The sequence below is a fragment of the Chelmon rostratus genome, chromosome 6, assembly GCF_017976325.1.
Source record: "Chelmon rostratus isolate fCheRos1 chromosome 6, fCheRos1.pri, whole genome shotgun sequence".
Taxonomy (NCBI): domain Eukaryota; kingdom Metazoa; phylum Chordata; class Actinopteri; order Chaetodontiformes; family Chaetodontidae; genus Chelmon; species Chelmon rostratus.
Genome location: NC_055663.1, coordinates 10,924,954 through 10,949,283, shown reverse-complemented (window position 1 = coordinate 10,949,283; position 24,330 = coordinate 10,924,954). Strand labels below are relative to the sequence as shown.

Genomic DNA, 24,330 nt, shown 5'->3' with positions numbered 1-24,330 from the left:
TAGACCTTCATTATCACATTCATTTGAATGTGTCTGCAGGGATTCCTTGTCTGTTACGTTTAAGTGACACTTTGAAAACTTGGACTGAGTAGTGAACACTCGATGTAAAAGGGCCTTCGCGGCGTTAGTTGCCATCTTTCCGATAGCGTTTGAATGCAGCAGTAACATGCACGGTAACCGGGGCGGTTCTATGTTTGATAGAGCTGGGCGTGGGCTCCACACACTCTTCATCCCCTCGTCTCTCTCTGGAAGCACATTGTTCAACGCGGGCTCATTTTAGCTACAACCAATGAACGCCTCGGTGCATATTTAGCGACTGAAAATTAAACACTTTCTCGGACAGAATAAGGTGCAGATATCTGAAGGCGGCGGGACGCAGAGCAAGAACATTTTGTTGCCTTCCGATTGCTGCTGAGAGGCAACAGAGTTGAAAGATTTTTCTCCTTCTCCACCGGCAGACGAAACGTCGTTCTTGTCGCTAATTAGACCTCTGCTTGTTGTAAGTATGCAGTGCACATTCCTGTGTCCGAAATATGTCGCCAGTGGCTGTTTTTGTCTAATGATACCGCTTTGAAATGCTTTCAGCGCTTTGGGCACCGCTGGAGATTGCGGTCCACAGTTAAAGCATGTTAGCTAGCTATCATCACACTTTAATTCACGAGCTTCTGTCTCTCGAGCTCAGCAACTCGTGCCTGCTTTGTAGTCCTGGCTACACGTATGGGATCTACATAGGTTGTGGATTTTCCTTTTTTAAACAATCTGTTTTGATAAGCAGTCTCCCCTGAGTTCGGGTGTTGTAACTTGGTCATGGTGGACATTAGACCGCCGTGGATCCCCTCCCTCATCTCACTTTGAAAAAGAAAGCGAATGCATTTAAATGAACATACTGGGGAATTTACTGTCTGGCCTGTATTTTTGTGTAATGTTAAGACAATCTTCAGTATGGGGTTGCCGCTGCCGAGAGTAGCCTCACAGAGTAGGGTGACGCCCCGTCACACTGAGTAAAAACTGAACGTATCACTGCGGAAGTTAGATTCCATTACAAGGCATTTAGAAAGCTGACTGTCTTGGAATTATTTCTCCTCTGGAGGCTGTCTGTTAAAACTGTTCAGTAAGTTTAAAAGGGAAAAGGTGGCAAGGACAGTACTAATGTTTATTCGGCCCTCACTCAGAAAAATATGTCCACAGGAGGCTGTTAGACAGCAGAGGAACCAGTTTACCCATCCCAAGCTGACATAAGTCCTCGTCAGAATCACTGGATTCATCATACAAAGTAGCCTCAAACATTTAAGTTTGAAAACATAGCAAAACGTGTTTCACTTTTGTGTTTATTCTTGGCTTTTTGGCATATGATCGACTGACTGGCTGACTGCTCTGCACATCTCCTATTTTCATCCACCACAACATCACTGCTGCATCACATACAAGTAACAAGTCAGCCACATAGTTTTTTTTTTCTTATATAGGCAGGGGTACATTGGGGACGACGTGAGTTCGGTTAAGGAGATCTAGTGTTTGTCATGTGAATTTCACATCAGTGTCTGTAGCATTCGGAGTGAAGGCAAGAATTCAGGCAGCTGGAAAACAGCTGGAGATAGTCCGGCCAATGGTGGAGGTGTGATGTTAATCTTTTGTCCCTTTCTCTGAACAGCTGTAGCCTGGGTGGTGCCCAGCTGCATGCCAAAATCGGTGTGATTTCTCTGGATACCAAGATTTAACAAATGACAACTTTTTTTTCTACTGCGTCCACATGTGGGGTTTTAATTTGTTAAATGTGTTTGTGTGAGACTCAGAGATGGTTCAGGCCGTACTCCTGACTTGATATTGTTGTTGTTTCTAATTCTTCAGGTTTGTCATTCTAAAGGAGGTGTTTTGAATGTTTTTCTTTTCCTTTGGAGAACTGACTAAACATTGGGTGGGATCTTCTACAGGTTGAGTGTCAGCTTAGTTTATGTGTCCCAGCATATGCTCTCTGTGCAGAATGTTTTCACATGCACTCACAAATTCAAAAAGACAACTGGACGAGATTCACTCGTTCCTGTGATTTGAAAAAAAAAAGAGCACTGATGGGTTTTGGGTGTCTAATGATAAGCCTCATGGCTCCTCTAACTGGCAGGCCTTTGTGTGGAGGTCAGCTGGCCTTTTCATCTCTGCCACTGCCTCCACTGTCTCACCCTACCCGACAAGCTGAAAGGATGACCCAGTGGGAAAAGGTCACTTGTACTCCATTGCCTTTAAGAGCGGCTTGTTTAAGCATGCATGTGTACACACAGATGCACGCAGAACCTCTTTATGTAAATGTTTGTAAAGGGGAAAATGTTGGGAGGAGGAATTGTTTACTAGATGATTCTCTTTGAGGAAAATTATGGTTTCATTCAAGTTTTGGGAAATTTTCTACTTTCCCGCCCTAGAGGAGGATTTAAATGGATAGTCCATCTTTAAAAGGTCTAGATTTATCTCTGAATTAATAAACTTCATAAGAATTGCTCAAAGTCCTCACTTGTGCTTCATCGGCCTCAGAGAGAAGAATAGTGATTCCTCAGCTGCCGGTCAACACTTATGTTTGGATGCCATTTAGGAAGATGATGTCATTGGAGAGCAGTGGGAGGGTGCGGTGGGCTATCAAGGCTCTAGGAATGGTCTTGGAGCCTCAGTATTCGACCATGATACCTCCCTAGAGAGGGTCTCCTTACCATCATCTCTCCATTAAAAATCAATTATCTCTGCAGTGGGATTGTGGCAGTATGGATTCTTTAACCAATTAAGCACTTTAATGGAGAGCAGAATGCATGCAGAGAAAGACGGTCATTCATGTGTCCTGTCTCTACCATCATGTGTTTTGAAGTGATGGAATTGTTTTCCAGGTTATGAGGAACCAAAGAAAAAGTAAAGAGTTGTTCATCAACTGTAGCTGTCAGAGTCAAAAAAGGATGGAGAATGTTGAGCATTTTCATTATTGATTTTTTTCTACATTTTTCGGTTTCCAGGTCGACCCCTCCCTCCTGTGGTTTTCTATGCCCTTGGCACATAGTAAGAGTAGCCCTCTCCCTCCCTTGCCCTCAGCCACTCTCCTCCCATCACCCCTCGCGCTGCTCTGTGCTCGCACCCTCCGTAAGCTGTCATGTAAGATTATCCTCTTGGTCCAGGCGGCGCTCTAGGGTTTCAAAACGAACTGTTAATTTCCCAGGCTGGAGGTGGCCAGCTATAAATAACCCTAAACACAGACATACTATAGTGCTCCTTGATCAGAAAGGGGACAGCTATGTAGAGATTTTGGGGACTCTGGAATGGAATTGGTCTCCAACTTGCAGATGACTTTGCAGCTATGGCCGTTTTTAGGAAGCTTACTCTCGTCACCTTTGATGAGCTGGTTTTGTTAGCAACTTTGCTGTCTGATATGTACATTGAATGAAACAAAGATTGCATGACCTCATTGTGGTTGTATTTATAGTTTATGCACTTGTGTGTTTGTGTGCACGTGCAAATGTGGCCAGCTGTTGCACGTCTAGGGCAAATGAGGACTCCATACAGTAGGTTAACCATGCACTGACAGTAGCTACTGTACAATATGAAAATCAGGACTGCAGCGGAGGGGGCAACACTGCTATAGGCGCACTCTAAACGTCTGTGTGTATAGAACGAAATAATTGCTGAAATATGTAAAGAGATTGATGATGCACCGATGATTGTGATCTCCCGCGGCTGTGTCCTCATCCCTCCTCTTAATCTGCACAAAGACCAGCTCTGTATGAGCCCCTACTGACAACAAGTGGCTCTGAAAAAGAGACGGCAGTCTCTATCAATGATTAATTTTGCTATTCGTCTCCATATGTATGTGTGGATTATTAATCAGCCGCTGTCATGGCCTAGTTTGAGAGAGGAGATGGCATGGCTGTCTGTTTTCCTTCCTCCAGTCTCCCAGAAGCAGGCGCGGGTGTGTTGAATTTGCATTTTAGGCTGTAAATTTTAATCGTCTGGCAGGTGTGCACTTGAGATCTGGTTATGTGGAAGAAATGCGGCGACCAGCCGTGTCAGAGTCGGGAGAGCTGTGGGCGTGTGAAAGTGCAGGTGTCAATCTCATTTTGTTTTTTCTTTTGTGTGTGTGTGTGTGTGTGTGTGTGTGTGTGTGTGTGTGTGTGTGTGTGTGTGTGTGTGTGTGTGTGTGTGCCCTACATTTTCATTAGCTTCTGTTTGGGATTGAAGTTTTGATACATATCGATCCATATTTGTTATTAAAATGCTTTTTGAGCACGTGTTTGTGTGCATAAATGCATCATGATTTGCATATATTATTGGCAGGACTAAACAGAAAAGCAGGTGCTACACTTTAATGTATGAGTAAAGTTTGGGGTAGGTGTGTATGCTGGAAGTGTTGAAAAGATCTGATTAACCAGTAAATATTTGTGATAAAATATAATAGACATGTTATTCCAAGACAAGGCAGAATGTGTGGGGCATTCAAGGTCAGCTGACTGAGGGTAAGGTTAAGAATTGGGTTGTGGTAGGTTATAGTAGAGTGAATCAGAAGGGGACAAAAGTTGGATAGATTTTTATCTCTCAGGCAAAATCGCTGACTGTCTTCACCATCCTGCCTGTTTAATCAGTACCTGTCACCTGCATCTGCCAGACTGGACTGGGAATGGTATTGTGTAGATTAATCTGTCAAATCTTCGTGTAATCAATGCTAAAAAAAAACAAAACAAAACATTACTTGATAAATCATTTAGCTGATCAGAAGAATATTAATCGACAACAGTATTTCGGAGTTAAAAAAAAAAATGAGTAACAGTACATCAGCTGATATTCATTACATACACATTTATGATAAGCTTATGCGAGACCGAGACCAAGAGATCTGTTGAGTGGGTACTGAGTGCTCTCAGGTCAAAAAACCATGTAATGACAACAGCATCTATAAAGGGCTAAATCTTTGACATTTGTATCATTTTCTGACATTTTAATAGACCAAACAATTAATCTGAAAAATAATGTGTTAAGTTAAATCGGTAATTAAAACAGTTGTTAGTTGTAGCCCTGACGGCACACCCGTTGTTGTTGCTGTTTCCATCACATTAAACTAGATTGCTTTCTGACTTGCCCTGGTATGAATCCCTCCCCTGTCCTGAGCTTGTAGCCTACAGTGACCAAAGGTGTTCCAGCGTCTGACTGCCCTGCAAGTCTCTCCTCTTCGCACAGCTGCTGTTTGTTTGGTTAAAGGAGGCTGCGAGGAGCTGGGCTGGCTCTGCGGCTCTGCTACGGTCTCTGTGCTCCAGCCAGGGCACGCTGCACTGTGTACCAGGCTGATTTATATACAGTGAGGGAAAAAGGAAGCTAAATGTTTGGCCACAAGATTGAGGGCTCAGGATAATTCCCTTCCTGTTGCGCTTGAGAGTTATAGCAGTGAGGGTGTTTTTGCAAGGTAGCTATTGTTGATATTGGTTATGGTGTTCAGAGCTACCTGTTCCATTAAGGCAAGCAAAGGCTTACTGGATCGTGTGTGTGCGTGCGTGATCGAATGAATGAGAGCTGCTAAGTGGCTGTGTCGTCAGTTAGCAAGTCTGCTTTTCTGTCAATCATTAACATCAGTGAGCCAGTCTTAGTCTTAGCTAATCTTAGTCTGCACACGCATCTGCAGTCACACACACATCTCAGACGGTTTACACAGTTTTTGACACGGGTGAGCGCAAATTCTATTAATACAACACCACACCCAGTGACAAATATAGGTGCATGTGTGTTACTTTTGACTCCCCATGACTGAATTAGCTTTGTAAGTTTAGTTTTCTGTGGATGTTGTCCTTTCATTAAATTGTCCACCTATTACTGTATTCTTTCTACAATTCGAGTTTAAGATTCACTCCAGCTGTTTATGTTTGTGTGTTCTCCTTTGGGACATAATGCACCAGAGAGAGGGTGTGTATGTGTTATACTCAGTCTGTCTAAAGCACTGGTGTTCACCAGCCTGTAGTGAACAAGAGGTTTGCATAAAAGAGCTACACAGAGTGCAATTTATATAAGGGATGACAGTTGAATAAGATAAGGCAGAATATGTGACCTGGGGTGCTCATGAAATGTTGATAGATTGGACACTCAAGCAAGTGGTGCAGGTTTGTGATTTTCTTCAGCAAAATGAGATGCTGTCAGCGAACAGGCCATGATGTTTAACCCCACATGAACTTGTTTCGTCCGAGCTGCTTCATCTGAACTACAGGACTTGAGTCAGAATACTTTTGAGGAAGAGAAACAAGGCTGCTTTGGGCGTTTGGGCAGTGCAGATGTAAACGACAGTATGTGCAACACAGATTCCAAAAAAGTTGGGACATAAAACAGAAATAAAACAGAAAGCAATAACTTGCTAATCCTTTTTGACATGTACTCATTTGAAAACAGTACAAAGACGATGTATTTAATGTTTGACCTCATCAGCTTCTTTGATTTTTGTAAATATCTGCTTATTCTGAATTTGATGCAGCAACACATTTCAAACAAGTTGGGACAGGAGCAACAAAAGACTGGGAAAATTGTGGAATCCTCCAAAAACACCTGTTTGGATCATTCCACAGGTAAACAGGTTGATTGGTTGATTGTTGATAGTATCATGATTGGGTATGAAAGCAGCATCCTGGAAAGGCTCAGTCATTCACAAGCGAGGATGGAGCGAGGTTCACCACTTTGTGAACACATGAGTGCATGAAGGATGTCACTACATGGGCTCAGGAACACATCATAAAACTGTTGTGGGGAAACACGGTTTGTTTGCAAATGATTTTTTTTTTTTCGCTATCTGGGCTGTACAAGGACACAATGTGATTCTGATGCCATTGGCACTGTTCAATTGTATTAATGAATTAATGAATGAAATCTAAAAGTATAAATACCTAAAAATGGCTGGAGTTGAGTTTTTGGTCGCTACGGCCAAACAAAAAGTGAAACTAGAAAATTCCCCCTGGGAAATTTTGAAAGGGACACGGGGTGCGTTCGAGCCGACAAAATTATCTACGTTTTAAAGTTTGAATGAAGTCTCTAGGAGAAACTATGGCGAAGCAGCGGACAATTGAAAAAGGCTGCAATTTGAGAAAACTGCAGATATCAGAGGCAGTCAGTCCCTGATTAATGAATTGCTCCCAGCTGTGTTTCTGTGGCTTTCTCCTTGTCTGTCTCTGTTGATCACCTCAGCTGTCTGTGTCTGCTTCTCTCCTCTGCTTCATGTCTCTGTTAACATGAATTAATGAACTGAATCAATAAACATGAATGGAGCTAATGCTAACAGAGCTAACACTAACTGAGCTAACAGCTAGCGGTGCGAATATCGCTAACGGCGGTAGCGCTAACAGAGCTAACTGTGCTAGCAGAGCTAATAGAGCTAACAGCGTTAACAAGGGGGCGGGGGGATGGGGTTTTCATTATGCATTTGTCTGTGTGTGTGTGTTTATGTATCTGTCGTTGTGTGTGACTGCGTATGTGTGTGTCTTCGTCTGTTTCTGTGGCTTTCTACTTGTCTGTCTCTGTTGATCACCTCAGCTGTCTGTGTCTGCTTCTCTCCTCTGCTTCATGTCTCTGTTAACATGAATTAATGAACTGAATCAATAAACATGAATGGAGCTAATGCTAACGGAGCTAACAGAGCTAACACTAACGGAGCTAACAGCTAACGGTGCGAATAGAGCTAACGGCGCTAACGCTAACAGAGCTAACTGTGCTAACAGAGCTAATAGAGCTAACGGCGTTAACAAGGGGGCGGGGGGATGGGGTTTTCATTATGCATTTGTCTGTGTGTGTGTGTTTATGTATCTGTCATTGTGTGTGACTGCGTATGTGTGTGTCTTCGTCTGTTTGTGTGTGTGTGTCTGCTTGAACTACACAAGCAGCCCAACCAGCTCCTACATGGAGATGTGTATGGTATATGTGTGTCTGAATGTGTGTGTGTGTGTGTGTGTGTGCGTGCGTGTGTGCCTGTGTAACTTCTGCCCCACCTGCTGATAATTACCTCTGCACCTCTCCCACTGTTTACCTGTTCCTGTTCAGTTTTGACGTGCTGTTTTTAATCACTTTTTAGCTGTTGGTTAGCCCTTTTTGTGTGTGTGTTTGTGTGACTACTGTCTCAACCTTTTTGCGAAACTGCTTTCTGAAGCTGAGTTTAACTGTTTGTTGGACGGAGATTGTTTTCAAACAATGCCCTTGTTTTGACTGAGCTCGTTAAGATAATCACTCTCAGGCTGGTTGTCCTGCAGATGTGTGTGCGTGGGTTATTGACCGGTGTGTGTGTAAATGACAGTTGCACCTGTTAAACTCTTCCCTTGAAAAGCGGCTTTTTCGCTGTCGGTTTCTTCCGAACAACTTGCGATTGTGTCAAAACCGTAGCTGCTATCAAAAAACCGATTACACTGTGAGATGCGGACAAGTCTGGGCCAGATGTACGTGTGTTTTATGTCCAGATATTCTTTAGAAAAATGACAAAATGGTCGACTTAAAAAGACTCTGCCACTCAGAGAACAGGAGTTTGTATTGTATGCAGTGAGATTTGGGTTCGGCGAACCTCCTGAACTAAATCCTCTGGTGAGAGAACCGTACCTCGTATCAGAGTGTACTATAGATCATCGGTCTCCCGAGAACTTCCTGAGTCCGACCATCATCTCGTTTTATTCCTGACACAACAACTTTTCGTTTTATGGCGATCTAAAGACAGGAGGCATTTCTGCTTTGCTCACAAAACAGCTCTGAATTTTAACATGGGACTTAATGGGAGAACAGGAGGGCGCTGGCTGCACAAAACGTCTCACTATTTAAATTCAGTAAGTCTCTCGGCTTTTTCGAGGACATCACACGAAAGAGGACAAGTTTGTCTACAAACTGATCCCAAAATTATGCGTGTAGAGTGTAATTTGTGGCCGTAGCGACGAGAAAAAGAGAAGATTTCCAGATCGTTTTTAGACTCTGTGCCACTCTAGCACGCACTCTAGCACGAACATTCCGCGCAATACACACCCATTATAATCTCAAAATTTCCCGCCAAACGATCACTGTCATTGAACAGTGACTGATCAAAAACTATAGGACCAATCAAAATGTGGATGAACACACCAATAGACCAGACTTGGGTCTACATTTTAAAGTTGAAATGAAGTCTCTCGGTGAATGTATGCCTGAGCTACAGATGTTTGAAAAACTCCAATTTCAATCTTGTTTTTTTCGCCCGTCCCATTCATTTCTTATGGGAAATTTATCGCAGTTTTTCGCGTCTTACGACGCGAAAAACTGCGATAAATTTGAGAAAAGTAATAGCACACCGATCCCGAACAATACACACGTTTTGATATATAATTTGCGAGGGTTTTCTCAAAGCTGCGGGGCGAGTTTGAGGACGAAAACTTGGAGGAAGATGAAAAATAATAAGAAGAAGAAGAAGAAGAAGAAGAAGAAACGCGCGGGATAGTAATAAGTGACTCGGGGCTACGCCCCGAGTCACTGGCTCCTGCAGCTATGAAATAGCTGTAGGAGCCAGTGACTCGGGACGTTGCCCCGTGTCCCTAATAATAAGAAGAAGAAGAAGAAGAAACGCGCGGGATAGTAATAAGTGACTCGGGGCTACGCCCCGAGTCACTGGCTCCTGCAGCTATTTCATAGCTGTAGGAGCCAGTGACTCGGGACGTTGCCCCGTGTCCCTAACTAGAAAATTCCCCCTGGGAAATTTTGAAAGGGACACAGGGTGCGTTCGAGCCGACAAAATTATCTACGTTTTAAAGTTTGAATGAAGTCTCTAGGACAAAGTATGGCCGAGCAGCGGACAATTGAAAAAGGCTGAAATTTGAGGAAATTTCCCCATTCATTTCTTATGGGAAATTTATCGCAGTTGTTTGCGTCTTACGTCGGCCTTCGATGGTCATAGCTCGAAAACCGTAAGAGATATCAAAATGTGCCGAGGGTCATTTTGAGCCGACAAAATTATCTACGTTTTAAAGTTTGAATGAAGTCTCTAGGAGAAACTATGGCGAAGCAGCGGACAATTGAAAAAGGCTGCAAATTGAGAAAACGGCAGATATCAGAGGTAGTCAGTCCCTGATTAATGAATTGCTCTCAGCTGTGTTTCTGTGGCTTTCTCCTTGTCTGTCTCTGTTGATCACCTCAGCTGTCTGTGTCTGCTTCTCTCCTCTGCTTCATGTCTCTGTTAACATGAATTAATGAACTGAATCAATAAACATGAATGGAGCTAATGCTAACGGAGCTAACAGAGCTAACACTAATGGAGCGAACAGCTAACGGTGCGAATAGAGCTAACGGCGCTAACGCAACCAGAGCTAACTGTGCTAACAGAGCTAATAGAGCTAGCGGCGTTAACAAGGGGGCGGGGGGATGGGGTTTTCATTATGCATTTGTCTGTGTGTGTGTGTTTATGTATCTGTCGTTGTGTGTGACTGCGTATGTGTGTGTCTTCGTCTGTTTGTGTGTGTGTGTCTGCTTGAACTACACAAGCAGCCCAACCAGCTCCTACATGGAGATGTGTCTGGTATATGTGTGTCTGAATGTGTGTGTGTGTGTGTGTTTGTTTGTGTGCGTGTGTAACTTCTGCCCCACCTGCTGATAATTACCTCTCTACCTCTCCCACTTTTTACCTGTTCCTGTTCAGTTTTGACGTGCTTGTTTTTAATCACTTTTTAGCTGTTGGTTAGCCCTGCTTGTGTGTGTGTTTGTGTGACTACTGTCTCAACCTTTTTGGCAAAGCGCTTGGTGAAGCTGAGTTTAACTGTTTGTTGGATGGAGATTGTTTTCAAACAATGCCCTTGTTTTGACTGAGCTCGTTAAGATAATCATTCTCAGGCTTGTTGTCCTGCAGATGTGTGTGCGTGGGTTATTGACCGGTGTGTGTGTAAATGACAGTTGCACCTGTTAAACTCCTCCCTTGAAAAGCGGCTTTTTCGCTGTCGGTTTCTTCCGAACAACTTGCGATTGTGTCAAAACCGTAGCTGCTATCAAAAAACCGATTACACTGTGAGATGCGGACAAGTCTGGGCCAGATGTACGTGTGTTTTATGTCCAGATATTCTTTAGAAAAATGACAAAATGGTCGACTTAAAAAGACTCTGCGACTCAGAGAACAGGAGTTTGTATTGTATGCAGTGAGATTTGGGTTCGGCGAACCTCCTGAACTAAATCCTCTGGTGAGAGAACCGTACCTCGTATCAGAGTGTACTATAGATCATCGGACTCCCGAGAACTTCCTGAGTCCGGCCATCTCCTCGTTTTATTCCTGACACAACAACTTTTCGTTTTATGGCGATCTAAAGACAGGAGGCATTTCTGCTTTGCTCACAAAACAGCTCTGAATTTTAACATGGGACTTAATGGGAGAACAGGAGGGCGCTGGCTGCACAAAACGTCTCACTATTTAAATTCAGTAAGTCTCTCGGCTTTTTCGAGGACATCACACGAAAGAGGACAAGTTTGTCTACAAAATGAGCCCAAAATTATGCGTGTAGAGTGTAATTTGTGGCCGTAGCGACGAGAAAAAGAGAAGATTTTCAGATCGTTTTTAGACTCTGTGCCACTCTAGCACGCACTCTAGCACGAACATTCCGCGCAATACACACCCATTATAATCTCAAAATTTCCCGCCAAACGATCACTGTCATTGAACAGTGACTGATCAAAAACTATAGGACCAATCAAAATGTGGATGAACACACCAATAGACCAGACTTGGGTCTACATTTTAAAGTTGAAATGAAGTCTCTCGGTGAATGTATGCCTGAGCTACAGATGTTTGAAAAACTCCAATTTCAATCTTGTTTTTTTCGCCCGTCCCATTCATTTCTTATGGGAAATTTATCGCAGTTTTTCGCGTCTTACGACGCGAAAAACTGCGATAAATTTGAGAAAAGTAATAGCACACCGATCCCGAACAATACGCACGTTTTGATATATAATTTGCGAGGGTTTTCTCAAAGCTGTGGGACGAGTTTGAGGACGAAAACTTGGAGGAAGATGAAAAATAATAATAACTAGAAAATTCCCCCTGGGAAATTTTGAAAGGGACACGGGGTGTGTTCGAGCCGACAAAATTATCTACGTTTTAAAGTTTGAATGAAGTCTCTAGGAGAAACTATGGCGAAGCAGCGGACAATTGAAAAAGGCTGCAAATTGAGAAAACGGCAGATATCAGAGGTAGTCAGTCCCTGATTAATGAATTGCTCTCAGCTGTGTTTCTGTGGCTTTCTCCTTGTCTGTCTCTGTTGATCACCTCAGCTGTCTGTGTCTGCTTCTCTCCTCTGCTTCATGTCTCTGTTAACATGAATTAATGAACTGAATCAATAAACATGAATGGAGCTAATGCTAACGGAGCTAACAGAGCTAACACTAACTGAGCTAACAGCTAAAGGTGCGAATATAGCTAACGGCGCTAGCGCTAACAGAGCTAACTGTGCTAACAGAGCTAACAGAGCTAACGGCGTTAACAAGGGGGCGGGGGGATGGGGTTTTCATTATGCATTTGTCTGTGTGTGTGTGTTTATGTATCTGTCGTTGTGTGTGACTGCGTATGTGTGTGTCTTCGTCTGTTTGTGTGTGTGTGTCTGCTTGAACTACACAAGCAGCCCAACCAGCTCCTACATGGAGATGTGTCTGGTATATGTGTGTCTGAATGTGTGTGTGTGTGTGTGTTTGTTTGTGTGCGTGTGTAACTTCTGCCCCACCTGCTGATAATTACCTCTCTACCTCTCCCACTTTTTACCTGTTCCTGTTCAGTTTTGACGTGCTTGTTTTTAATCACTTTTTAGCTGTTGGTTAGCCCTGCTTGTGTGTGTGTTTGTGTGACTACTGTCTCAACCTTTTTGGCAAAGCGCTTTCTGAAGCTGAGTTTAACTGTTTGTTGGATGGAGATTGTTTTCAAACAATGCCCTTGTTTTGACTGAGCTCGTTAAGATAATCATTCTCAGGCTTGTTGTCCTGCAGATGTGTGTGCGTGGGTTATTGACCGGTGTGTGTGTAAATGACAGTTGCACCTGTTAAACTCTTCCCTTGAAAAGCGGCTTTTTCGCTGTCGGTTTCTTCCGAACAACTTGCGATTGTGTCAAAACCGTAGCTGCTACCAAAAAACCGATTACACTGTGAGATGCGGACAAGTCTGGGCCAGATGTACGTGTGTTTTATGTCCAGATATTCTTTAGAAAAATGACAAAATGGTCGACTTAAAAAGACTCTGCGACTCAGAGAACAGGAGTTTGTATTGTATGCAGTGAGATTTGGGTTCGGCGAACCTCCTGAACTAAATCCTCTGGTGAGAGAACCGTACCTCGTATCAGAGTGTACTATAGATCATCGGACTCCCGAGAACTTCCTGAGTCCGGCCATCTCCTCGTTTTATTCCTGACACAACAACTTTTCGTTTTATGGCGATCTAAAGACAGGAGGCATTTCTGCTTTGCTCACAAAACAGCTCTGAATTTTAACATGGGACTTAATGGGAGAACAGGAGGGCGCTGGCTGCACAAAACGTCTCACTATTTAAATTCAGTAAGTCTCTCGGCTTTTTCGAGGACATCACACGAAAGAGGACAAGTTTGTCTACAAAATGAGCCCAAAATTATGCGTGTAGAGTGTAATTTGTGGCCGTAGCGACGAGAAAAAGAGAAGATTTTCAGATCGTTTTTAGACTCTGTGCCACTCTAGCACGCACTCTAGCACGAACATTCCGCGCAATACACACCCATTATAATCTCAAAATTTCCCGCCAAACGATCACTGTCATTGAACAGTGACTGATCAAAAACTATAGGACCAATCAAAATGTGGATGAACACACCAATAGACCAGACTTGGGTCTACATTTTAAAGTTGAAATGAAGTCTCTCGGTGAATGTATGCCTGAGCTACAGATGTTTGAAAAACTCCAATTTCAATCTTGTTTTTTTCACCGGTCCCATTCATTTCTTATGGGAAATTTATCGCAGTTTTTCGCGTCTTACGACGCGAAAAACTGCGATAAATTTGAGAAAAGTAATAGCACACCGATCCCGAACAATACGCACGTTTTGATATATAATTTGCGAGGGTTTTCTCAAAGCTGCGGGGCGAGTTTGAGGACGAAAACTTGGAGGAAGATGAAAAATAATAATAATAAGAAGAAGAAGAAACGCGCGGGATAGTAATAAGTGACTCGGGGCTACGCCCCGAGTCACTGGCTCCTGCAGCTATGAAATAGCTGTAGGAGCCAGTGACTCGGGACGTTTCCCCGTGTCCCTAATAAGAAGAAGAAGAAGAAGAAACGCGCGGGATAGTAATAAGTGACTCGGGGCTACGCCCCGAGTCACTGGCTCCTGCAGCTATTTCATAGCTGTAGGAGCCAGTGACTCGGGACGTTGCCCCGTGTCCCTAACTAAACTGCCCCTCGAGTGTCATTGCATCCTTGGGGGTGCTACAAATCCTAGTGATTTTCCTTTGAGCTCTGACATCAGAGATGACATAGCTGTGATGACCTCACCTGACCACTCATTGTTGACTGCATGTTGTCTAGCTAAAGCTGTAACCACGGCAGGCTCCTGCGGTTGTTACGGGCCTGCGGCAGACTTGACGTGTGGTTAGCCATAGGTTCGTTCACGCTAGCCCAAGCTTGTATTAGATTTAATCCTATAAAATCTCCATGAGAGCTTCATGTCGTTCTAACTCTGACGCATCATGTGCCTTCATGTCTTACTGCAGGGTTGGGATCGGGGCATTTTGAGGTCATGGATTTGGTAAATTTGAAGTAAGCTGAGTCACACTTTGCCACTGTATGTAATGGAAACACCCACATGACTACTTTCTCTACCCATTGACTCAACACAGCTGGAATTTCACTGGCCAGCAGTGTAATGAGGGTCGTGGTGATGTCAGGGGATCATACTGTCTGTCTGTCTGTCTGTCTGTGTCTGTCGCTCTCTCTCTCCTCTCTTTCTCTCTCTCTCTCTCTCTATCTCTGTACTGCCTTGTGTCTATGCATGGACATACATGCGTGGTTCCAGCTGACTTGATAGTTGGCCCTGTGGTATTTTCTGCAAATTTCCCACATTTTTTGTGCACACCTGGTCTTTCTGATAAAATCTGGATTATCTGTTTTTCCAGTGATAACCTCTCTCTCTCTCTCTCTCTCTCTGCTATATCCATCAGCTCTGCTAACATTTCTTACTGTCAGTGAGTTGTTGATTAAAGGTGGTTTCAAAAGATGCTTTTCACAGCTGCCACAAATGTCTCCCATTGTTGTTATTCTTGTTGTTATTATTATTATAATTATTGCTATTAAGCAGGATTGTGCATGTCGATCCAAATCAGAATTGTACTGTGTCAAGTCTGTTCTTTTTCCAAATGCCCTCTAGGTCCATAAATTCTTGTGAAGGTTTACCTGTGTTGTGTAACTTTTAGCCAACAGAAAACAGATAACACTTATGTTTTCTCAAGAGACAGACATGTTTCTTTAATAACATGCCTTGATTTATAGCGAGGGCAGCCCTGTTGCATTGACTAGACCTATTAAGTGGGCTCAGTTGGTCCATAGGGGACAACCGAAGGCACACCTGGAGTCATAAAACCCTCTTTTAGGCCTCTCATTCTGTTGCTGATTAAACCCTATGGAAAAAGCAAGGCAAACCAGCAAAAAACAGTTTGTAGCATTTGCTTAAATTTGTTAGCAGTAGCATTTAGCTCATTGTTGAGAGGAACAATTGGTGCAGCTCATTTTCTAAGATATTTAACTTTTTACTTTTCAAAATCTTTTTGTTCAGTGTGTTTTTTGTCATTTTCTGTTGTATTTGTTAGTTATGATTATTTATCTGTGATAACTGTTGCTATGGTTTCACAAGTAGGCATCAGTAAAGTAAAGCCTGAGTGATGAGGGTCAGTCTTCCTTTTCTCCCTCTCCAGCTCCCTAGCTCTCCCTCTCATACACAGCCTCTGCTGCTCATGCTGAGCGGGAGAGGATTGGAACATTGAGTACCTTTAGCACATTTTTCACATTCCCCTTTGAGGGTCTCAACCTCAGCCCCCACTACAAATACACACACACACACACACAAACCACTAATGTTTCTCACCACTGGACAGCAATGGTAATAACTGTTTGCTTTGTCTGTGTTACTGGTAGTGGACTGACCATCATGGCCAGTCCAGTGCCAGACAACAGCTTGTCAAAGCTGTGTGTATGTCTGTCAGAGTGTAACCTGCACCTTTCTCTGCTCCCCTTCTTCTCCAGCAGTGGTGTGTGTCGTGAGCAGCAGCGGCAAAGATGACGGAGTACAAGCTGGTGGTGGTGGGAGCTGGAGGCGTGGGCAAGAGTGCACTCACCATCCAGCTCATCCAGAACCACTTTGTGGATGAATATGACCCCACCATAGAGGTACGACTCTCTTCTGCATGTTGTACATGTTATTCTTATAGGAGGCATCTTGGACTCTGCGGTGAGCAGGTAGAGAAGGGTTGGTGATGTAGTTAGACAATAAATTCTTTCCAGGTCCCCCTTGAATAGTTGTGGTAGAACTGCATGCATCAATGTGCACACAAATGTAGAGTGTATATGTCAAATGTCCACTCCCACAGTGACTGCTGAAGAATATTTCCTGGACCCTACTGAGACGACAGCTCAGTCTAAATCAAGTTAATTTAATTTAATTAATTGAATGCTGTGGCAGTTCTCCAAACTGTCAGGCTTGCGAGAAATGTCAAATTTTCTTTTGAGAAGAAATGTTTACTCTGCCCCTCCGTAATTCTTATATTTTCACGAAAATACGACACTGAACAACATCGCAGACATTAAAAAAGAGGAGAGGGAAGCCAGTAAGAATGTTTTCCCCTCTCTTTTCTCTCTTTTCCTCCCTCTCTGTCTCAATTCTCTCCCTCTCTTTCTCACCACGCCTGCCTCTGGCCAGACAATGTCCTTTTTGTGTGTTTGCATTCCTGGCCCCTATGCTCTAACAGACAAAGGGACGGCACTCCATGTTTTTGTGGCGTGCGTGTTGGAAGGCTAAACATTGGCTCCGATACCCTGCTCCTCTGACCTCTTGATGTTCATTTGACCTGGAAGTGGACTGGGATTTAATAAAAGATACCACTTAATACATAGTATGCGTACATGCTGCTTAGCACTGAGCGACCAAAGCCAAGGATGTGACAGCCTCCGCTGAGGTCCCACAGTTGCCTCAGATCCCTCCTGAAACATCTCTTTTGTGTCTGTTTGTGTTTGTTACAGGTTGCTTACTCACACACTTGACATTGTGTCTTAACCTCCTCTCTAACTGTTGGAGTTTCTCCTGTTTGTTGCAGGACTCATACAGGAAACAGGTTGTGATTGACGGGGAGACCTGCCTGCTGGACATCCTGGACACTGCAGGTCAGGAGGAGTACAGCGCCATGAGGGATCAGTACATGAGGACAGGGGAGGGTTTCCTCTGTGTCTTCGCCATCAACAACACAAAGTCTTTTGAGGACATTCACCAGTACAGGTGTGTGTGTGTGTCTAAGAGCAAGGAAAAGAAAAGGAAAGAAAAGAGGGGTTAAGATTAAGGGATGCAGGGGCATCACAAATCGTCACATTAATACTGAGCATTGTGGGATCTATTGTTGCAGATGTGTACTTACATGCCAGATCACAGATGAGTCAAGGTGGAGCTCAGACATCAGTATGTTAGTGCTCTTCTAATGTTGTGTGTATGTGTGTTTGGAAATGCAGTGTGTTACAAGGACTCCCATGGGGTCTGGATGGAGAGGGGTGTGCATATGTATGTGTGCCAGCTCTCTGCAGTAGTAGGGTGATGTCATGCTGTAGCGTTTAACACGGCTAAAGAAAGCTTAGCCCCCAACTGGAGGATTACAGCATGATGCCAATGAAATCGATCCTGACTCAATTAGAGGAGCGCAGAGAGGTAGCACTTTCAAGGACAGGGAAGGAGACAGGGAGGCGGGGTGGGAATTCAGCTGGAGATGACTGTGTTCTCTCACTTTCCCACATTTTGTCTTTCTAATCACATTAGAAGCGCACTTGCCAGTCTTGCATGTGGCAAGTAAAAGAGGCTGCATATTAACTTTGCCACCTCCTCTTAGAGATTTGCAGGGTTTTTAAGTGTATTACACACACATTTCTTTGGCTTGCTTCCATTGCAGCCCAGCCTTTTTTTGTGCTTGACTTTAACACAACTACTGGTATCTCTGTAAAACCTCTGATCTTTGGCTGGATGCGGGGCTGGTCAGAGTCATTGAGTTATTGAAAGATCTGTTGTTTGTTTTACAGGCAAAAATAGTCAGAGGCCTTCTTTGCAAAACTTCCTCCACTGTTCACACATACTGGCATGTCACCTGCTTGAAACTGAGCAGTGCATTTTATTTTTTTCGTTTCTTAGTTGAAACTGCCAGCAGTAATGTAGCATACTCGAGAATGCACCAGACTAATAAGATCATATTTATACCCATTAGACTTGAAATGCCTGCCTCACCAGAATATAACAAGTCAATGGTCTAAACAGAGTAACATGTCTGCTGTGACATCAAGACTCAGAGCCACTGTGCTCATAACCAGTATTAGCAGTGTTGACTGCAGATGGGCAGGGCTGACAAGTGGATGCATCCTGCTGTACTGTGGCTCAGGGAGAAGAAGGGCTGAGCTCATAGATTGATCTGACCCACTCCTCTCACTCAGTTCCCCCTGGCTGCCTGGCGTTTGGAGCTTGCTGCTGTAGTGATGAGGTAATGCTGTTCACCGCCTGCCTGTTGTCCATCCCTCCCCCTCCCTGCCTTCCTCTGCCTCCTTCAGCAGTGCAGCACAGCCCAGCACCGGCGGGCCCTGGCTCTTCCTCAGGGTCCTAGAGCTCCCTGGGTGGTTGGCTCTCCAGTGGTGGAGCTGCTGTTGTTTATGAAGCAGGGAGGATCCCAGATAAGAGATATTTCGCTGTGATTCAACAGGGGTGGGTTCAGGAAACAGGCAGAGTTTCGCAAATTAAAAGTCAACTGTCACAATTTTCTTGTTTTGCAATTCACAGAGAACAGATTAAACGAGTGAAGGACTCAGACGATGTTCCCATGGTGCTTGTGGGAAACAAATGTGACCTCCCGGCACGCACTGTGGACACAAGGCAAGCCCAGGAACTCGCCCGCTCCTACGGAATCCCTTATATTGAGACCTCTGCCAAGACACGACAGGTAGGTAGTGAAGAAGAAGCACATACCATACATGCAGTTTCATGGAGTAACCCTTTTCTTTCTTTCTGGTATTCAAAATCACCTTTAAATTTCACTGATGTCTTGTCCTCCCATCTTTGCAAGCCACAAAACTCAGACTCTATTTAAATTTCAAGTCCTCCTGTGCTGCATCAAACTGTAGTCAACAAGTTGCAATAGTGTACTAGTGTGGGCTCTGCAATTTAGCATTTTGCACGTGTATTCATGCACATGAAGAGCAGTGAATGGCCTGCGGCGTGATGTGATTTGTGTTGCTGGGAGCATTTTATTATGCCGCAGGCAATGACTCATAGCCAGGTTACCTTGGCTTGAGAGCAGAGCTCCAGTATTTGAAAGGCTTCCATAAGGAGAAATCGCCACACGACTCCCACTATCTCTGACTCACTGTCACACATTATTTAGCTGCATACAGCCTGTCGTATTCATCACTGTCATTCACACTCAAGAATGTGTATGTATGTATATTATGAACTAAGCCATGACTTCTTCTTAGTCATTATGGCTTCTTGATTAACGGTGTCTGAAATGATCAGGGTTGCCATGGTGATGTTGCCAAGCCTCTCAATGGTGAGTACACCTGAGAGGTTTGCTGTCTGTTACAAGAGGTGCATGTAGTGTACTCTACTAAAATGTGACCATTGTAAGTACCCAGATTGTTCAGTAACCTTTCTCTATCTGTCTGTATGTGTGTGCATGTGTGTGTTTACAGGGAGTAGAGGACGCCTTCTACACACTGGTTAGGGAGATCAGGCAGCATAAGCTGAGGAAGCTGAACCCACCTGATGAGAGCGGTCAGGACTGTATGAGCTGTCGCTGTGTGGTATCGTGATGCAGGTGAGACATTTTTCTTCTTGAACAGCAGATATGGGAAGTCTCCAAATTGGTGTGTTATGTTGGAGCATGTTTTTATGACTGCCCATTTTAAATGAGAACAAATGGGAAACCATATCTCCCTCAATTAAACATTTCACTGTGTCTGTTGTCTTAGAAGCAATGAAATGGCACTAACATCTGTGTCCCCTTCTTGTGTCATTTCATTCCCCAGCTGACCGTTGCACGTTGAGGAGAAACGCTACAGCGCGTAGTGGCAGCATGGACTTAAAGATAGAAAGATAAAACAAGTCAATGATGAAATCTAAACTTTTTTCAAAAAGAGGACGATTGCCGCAAAAGCTCTCAAGGAAACCACCAGAGCTGACTGAACTATAGACCTTCATGGAAAGGAGGATCTGGACTGTTGCCTACGTGGCTACCTGAGTTAGCCTCATCTGGCCCCTTTTTAGGTCCAAATGTCGACCTGTGAGCAACACCACTAATGACTGTTTGTCAACTCCAGTGTGGTCTCGCTGGGTAGCGCCACAAGTTTCCTACTAACTTATTGTTCTCAGTCTCAACACTGGTCTTAAAGGGGGTGTCTCTGGCCTCCTCCCACCTTGAAAGCCTAATTCCACTCCCCCTGCCTGCCCACTGGAAGGACTGACTGATTTAAATGGAAAGGACTGGAATGGACATTTAGTTACCCCAACACCTCTCACACAAACCCCGCTCCCCCCCATCTCCCCCATCCCACTCTACCTGCCTTTGGTTTCCCTCAAACGGCTGTGTAGTCCCGTCATTGTACTGGATACGGAGGGTGGAGGCTGACTTGGGAATGACTATAATTTGTTGATGTTTAACAGTTAGCCTAGCTGTATTGTTTTTGATAAGGAACATTTTTTTTTTGTGATTGCAGAATTTGAACGTCACTGAGCAATATGTGAGCAAGGGTGTTTATTTCAGACGGCACCTGGTGTGACATTTCTTTCATGACCTGCCTGATGTAGTTTGGAATTCCTTTTGGGACAGAAATGTTGAATGGAGAATATTAAGATAGATGGATTTCCAGAATGCGGCTGCCTTCTCTCCTTACAGATGTTTCTTTGCTGAGAGTTGTCTTTGTGGCATAATAATAGTAATGGCTAGTGTACGTAGGTTCTGGTGCAATAGGATTCTTTACTGTCCACAAAGTATTGGGAATAAACCACCTCTCATGGCTACTTATTTTCCTGTTGTACTTTGGTTTAGGAAGGAGAGGTACCATGCATGAAAATGTAGTTGTCATTTTCCAGTTGCTGAAGCTGGAGAAGATTGCCTGTAGAATAGGAGGAAAACCCTACATTTGTACAGTTATACAATGACAGGTTATGGTTTTAGACAAAATGACAACTAGTTGATTTTTCTTGCATTTCATTTAAGTGACTGTATGGTGCACAACTCTTGTTTACTACACGGTGATAACAGCTATTTCTAGATGGCAAGAGTCGCTCCTTCTGGATTATAAGGCTCAGGAATCGGGGTCCAGGAAGGTCTCACCTAACGGTCCTGGAAACCAGGTTTAAAGGATGTCACCAGTTAGCTTTGCAGAGCGTAACGCACAAGTCCTGCCTCAGAGTGGAACGTCAGTTTGTCTGTTTGTTTTTTCCCACACACCATACTACCCTCAAACTGCTCCTCTTTCTCTGCCACCTCAACTCTACAGTGGAACAATAATAGGTCAGGTGCTACTCATATCACAACCATATTTACTGTGTACGTGGGACTATTGTGTGTAATAGGTGATGGATAATGGAGTGCATTGCTTGTTTCTTAATACTGACTAGCTTGTGCTCTCCATGACTGCATTAATTTGCTGCCTAAATGAAAAAGACTGCTCTGTGTTTACTTTGCCTTATCTGTTAGCTAGTTTGTACCTCATACAGTATATGCAGCAAGCTCTACCTGAGATGAGTATGTGTTCTGTTGGCTGAGTTGTTTATGTTTGATTATGTGTGCAAAAAAAATATAGAAGTGTGTTGAGTTTAGACATGCGCTGTATAGAATTTGAAAGATGAGTCCCTAAAAACACTACACTGATTGTTTAAACAAAAAAAAAAAAGAAGTTGTTTTATTTTCTGTAACGGCATGTGCGTCTGAATGTGATTCTGTTTAACAAGACTGAGAAACAACAAATTTCAAGCAAATTCTTTTGACAAAGCCCAGTATAAGTTGTCTTGCTCCCATGATTATATGAAGTTTCGTTCACATTACACTGGAACATGTGATGGTGATTCCTAGGAATTGTTACTTTTTGTGCAGTTTAAGCTTTTAACAGTTCTGAGGATTGGTCATGTATGATAATGTACAGAGTTCCAGACACTACAGGCAGGTTTTGGCAACAGACTTCAGATGCAAACCTCAGAGACATCTCAGACCTCTTCCATGAAAGACGTCAAATTATCTTTTGCCATTGTCTCCTTTTAAGGGAAACAGAATTTTTATTTTCTGACTGAATTGATTTTGTACAGTTCAAGTGACTCTTTATAGTGACACTCATAACACGGCTTAAAGAACTATGACCAGTCTAGTTGCTGTGTGGATGGCAGCGGTCAAGTTTTTATCAGTTGCCTGTTCATTTCTCTGCTTGGAGGAAAGATATGAACCGTGAATGTGTTTGAGTCTTTAGATGTTGTTTGAAAGACGCCTCGTGTTTTAAATTTACAATATTGAAGTAATGCAAGAGTTGATCCCCGGTCCCACTTTGGCTATGTTGTTCCTAACATTTATTTTTCACCCGTTTTACTCAAACTTTTTAATTGGGGGGTAAAAAAGAGTGTGCCGTTTGTAACATGTAATAACAGTCCTGATGGTATGCTTGTCCTCTCCCTGTTGATCTATTCCATCCATGATAATAATCCCATAGAATTCCACAAATCTATGTATTCAAATTCCCATTGCATTAGAATATCAGCGTCATGTTGCTGCAGGGAAACTCCAGCCAGCAAACCACAAGTATACTGTACATGTCAGCAAACCTGGCAAGCATGACAAAGACTTACCACTGGGAGTTTTGCACAAGGATACAGTGGAGTCAAGGGCTTGTTTCTCCCTTGCAAACTGTGGAATGGAGGCGTGGAAGGAATTTGTGAAAATGTCAACTGTTTAGCTATTTAAGATGTATTTACTCTTTGAAAATGTGGCAAATGTATTGCAGGACAGGAATAAAGATGTCAAGATGAAACCGTGTCTTTGGTCTGGCAACCATCTAACTTCCACATCATGTTCCTCTCAAATTTGAGATTTGCTGCCACCTACAGGCTGCTTTGTGTAGGATGTTTGAGAGTGTGACAAGCACAGACGGGGACAGATTATTTGTACAAAAGCGCTAAACAAACTGTTTTTCGTCGAGTGTAAACACATCTGAACTATATAAACGTTTTTGACAAATAGTTCCCCTGTTTGTACGGCAGGATCATAATGCACAATATGGTGTAGTTTAAACATTGTGGGCAAGTCCAGCTGTGACGAAAGCTCAAAGGACAGTCATAAATCTTGTGTTTACACAAGAGTTTTACCATCAGCAGAGCCATTTATGGGAAGTTTTTGCTTCTGGTTTGTTAAAGTTAATAAGATCATCTTTTCTTGGTAAATTGGTGTGTTGATATCAATTCTGACATATTGGGTAAATACTGATTGTTTAAAGAAAAGGACTGCGTTGCATAGAAGATGGTAAACTGTGTGGTTTTTCTGGTTGCCTCCAGTAACCGAAATGGAAGCAGGAAGTATGCAGGAGATACTGTGTAGTGGAGTGAAGGAAAGCAGCTCGATGAGACATGGTATAAGAATATTACAGAACTGTAATGTTACATATTCTCTAATAATGTAGGAATAAATGTTAAATAAACTACAGATACAGTAGAACAGTCCATCTACTGATTAATGTCATGTTCAAGCATAGTAAGTATGCAGCAAAACAGAGCATTTGGAAGGTCTTTGCATTTTATTACTGCTGGTATTGATGTTATTTATGTCACTGTATGTGGTAACCCAAGTGGTACCAAATGCTCAATAGATGTGAAAAAATCAGAGCAATTATTGTGATCCTATAATTGATCCTGTGACAAGAGATTAGACAGTTTCACCATCTAAAGCATGACTATTCAGCCAGTATCAAGTTAGCACTGTCACTAATACTAATACACTTATATATTGTTTTTTTGGGTCACCGTTGTTTTCCTGTCTTGTTTGTTCAAGCCCAGTTGCTGCTTTTCAGGGCAGATGATTTGCATAGTTGTGTGGCTGTTCTGTTACTGGCTTCCAAGGGTCATAAAAGACAGGAGATTA

General features: G+C 43.2%; 1 protein-coding gene across 2 annotated transcripts; it reads left to right on the top strand.

Annotated features, from left to right (window-relative positions):
- Positions 1-242: 242 nt before the first annotated feature.
- On the top strand, positions 243-23,210 carry LOC121607406 (GTPase HRas). 2 transcript variants are annotated; one of them, XM_041938167.1, is made up of 6 exons: positions 243-499; positions 16,220-16,360; positions 17,284-17,462; positions 18,993-19,152; positions 19,901-20,025; positions 20,237-23,210. In XM_041938167.1, the coding sequence occupies exons 2-5, from the start codon at positions 16,250-16,252 to the stop codon at positions 20,018-20,020; spliced, it is 570 nt and encodes a 189-aa protein (XP_041794101.1). In that variant the 5' UTR covers positions 243-499; positions 16,220-16,249; the 3' UTR covers positions 20,021-20,025; positions 20,237-23,210. The 2 variants fall into 2 exon arrangements, with proteins under 2 accessions (XP_041794101.1, XP_041794099.1); XM_041938165.1 differs by having other exon boundaries at positions 16,217-16,360.
- Positions 23,211-24,330: the final 1,120 nt, after the last annotated feature.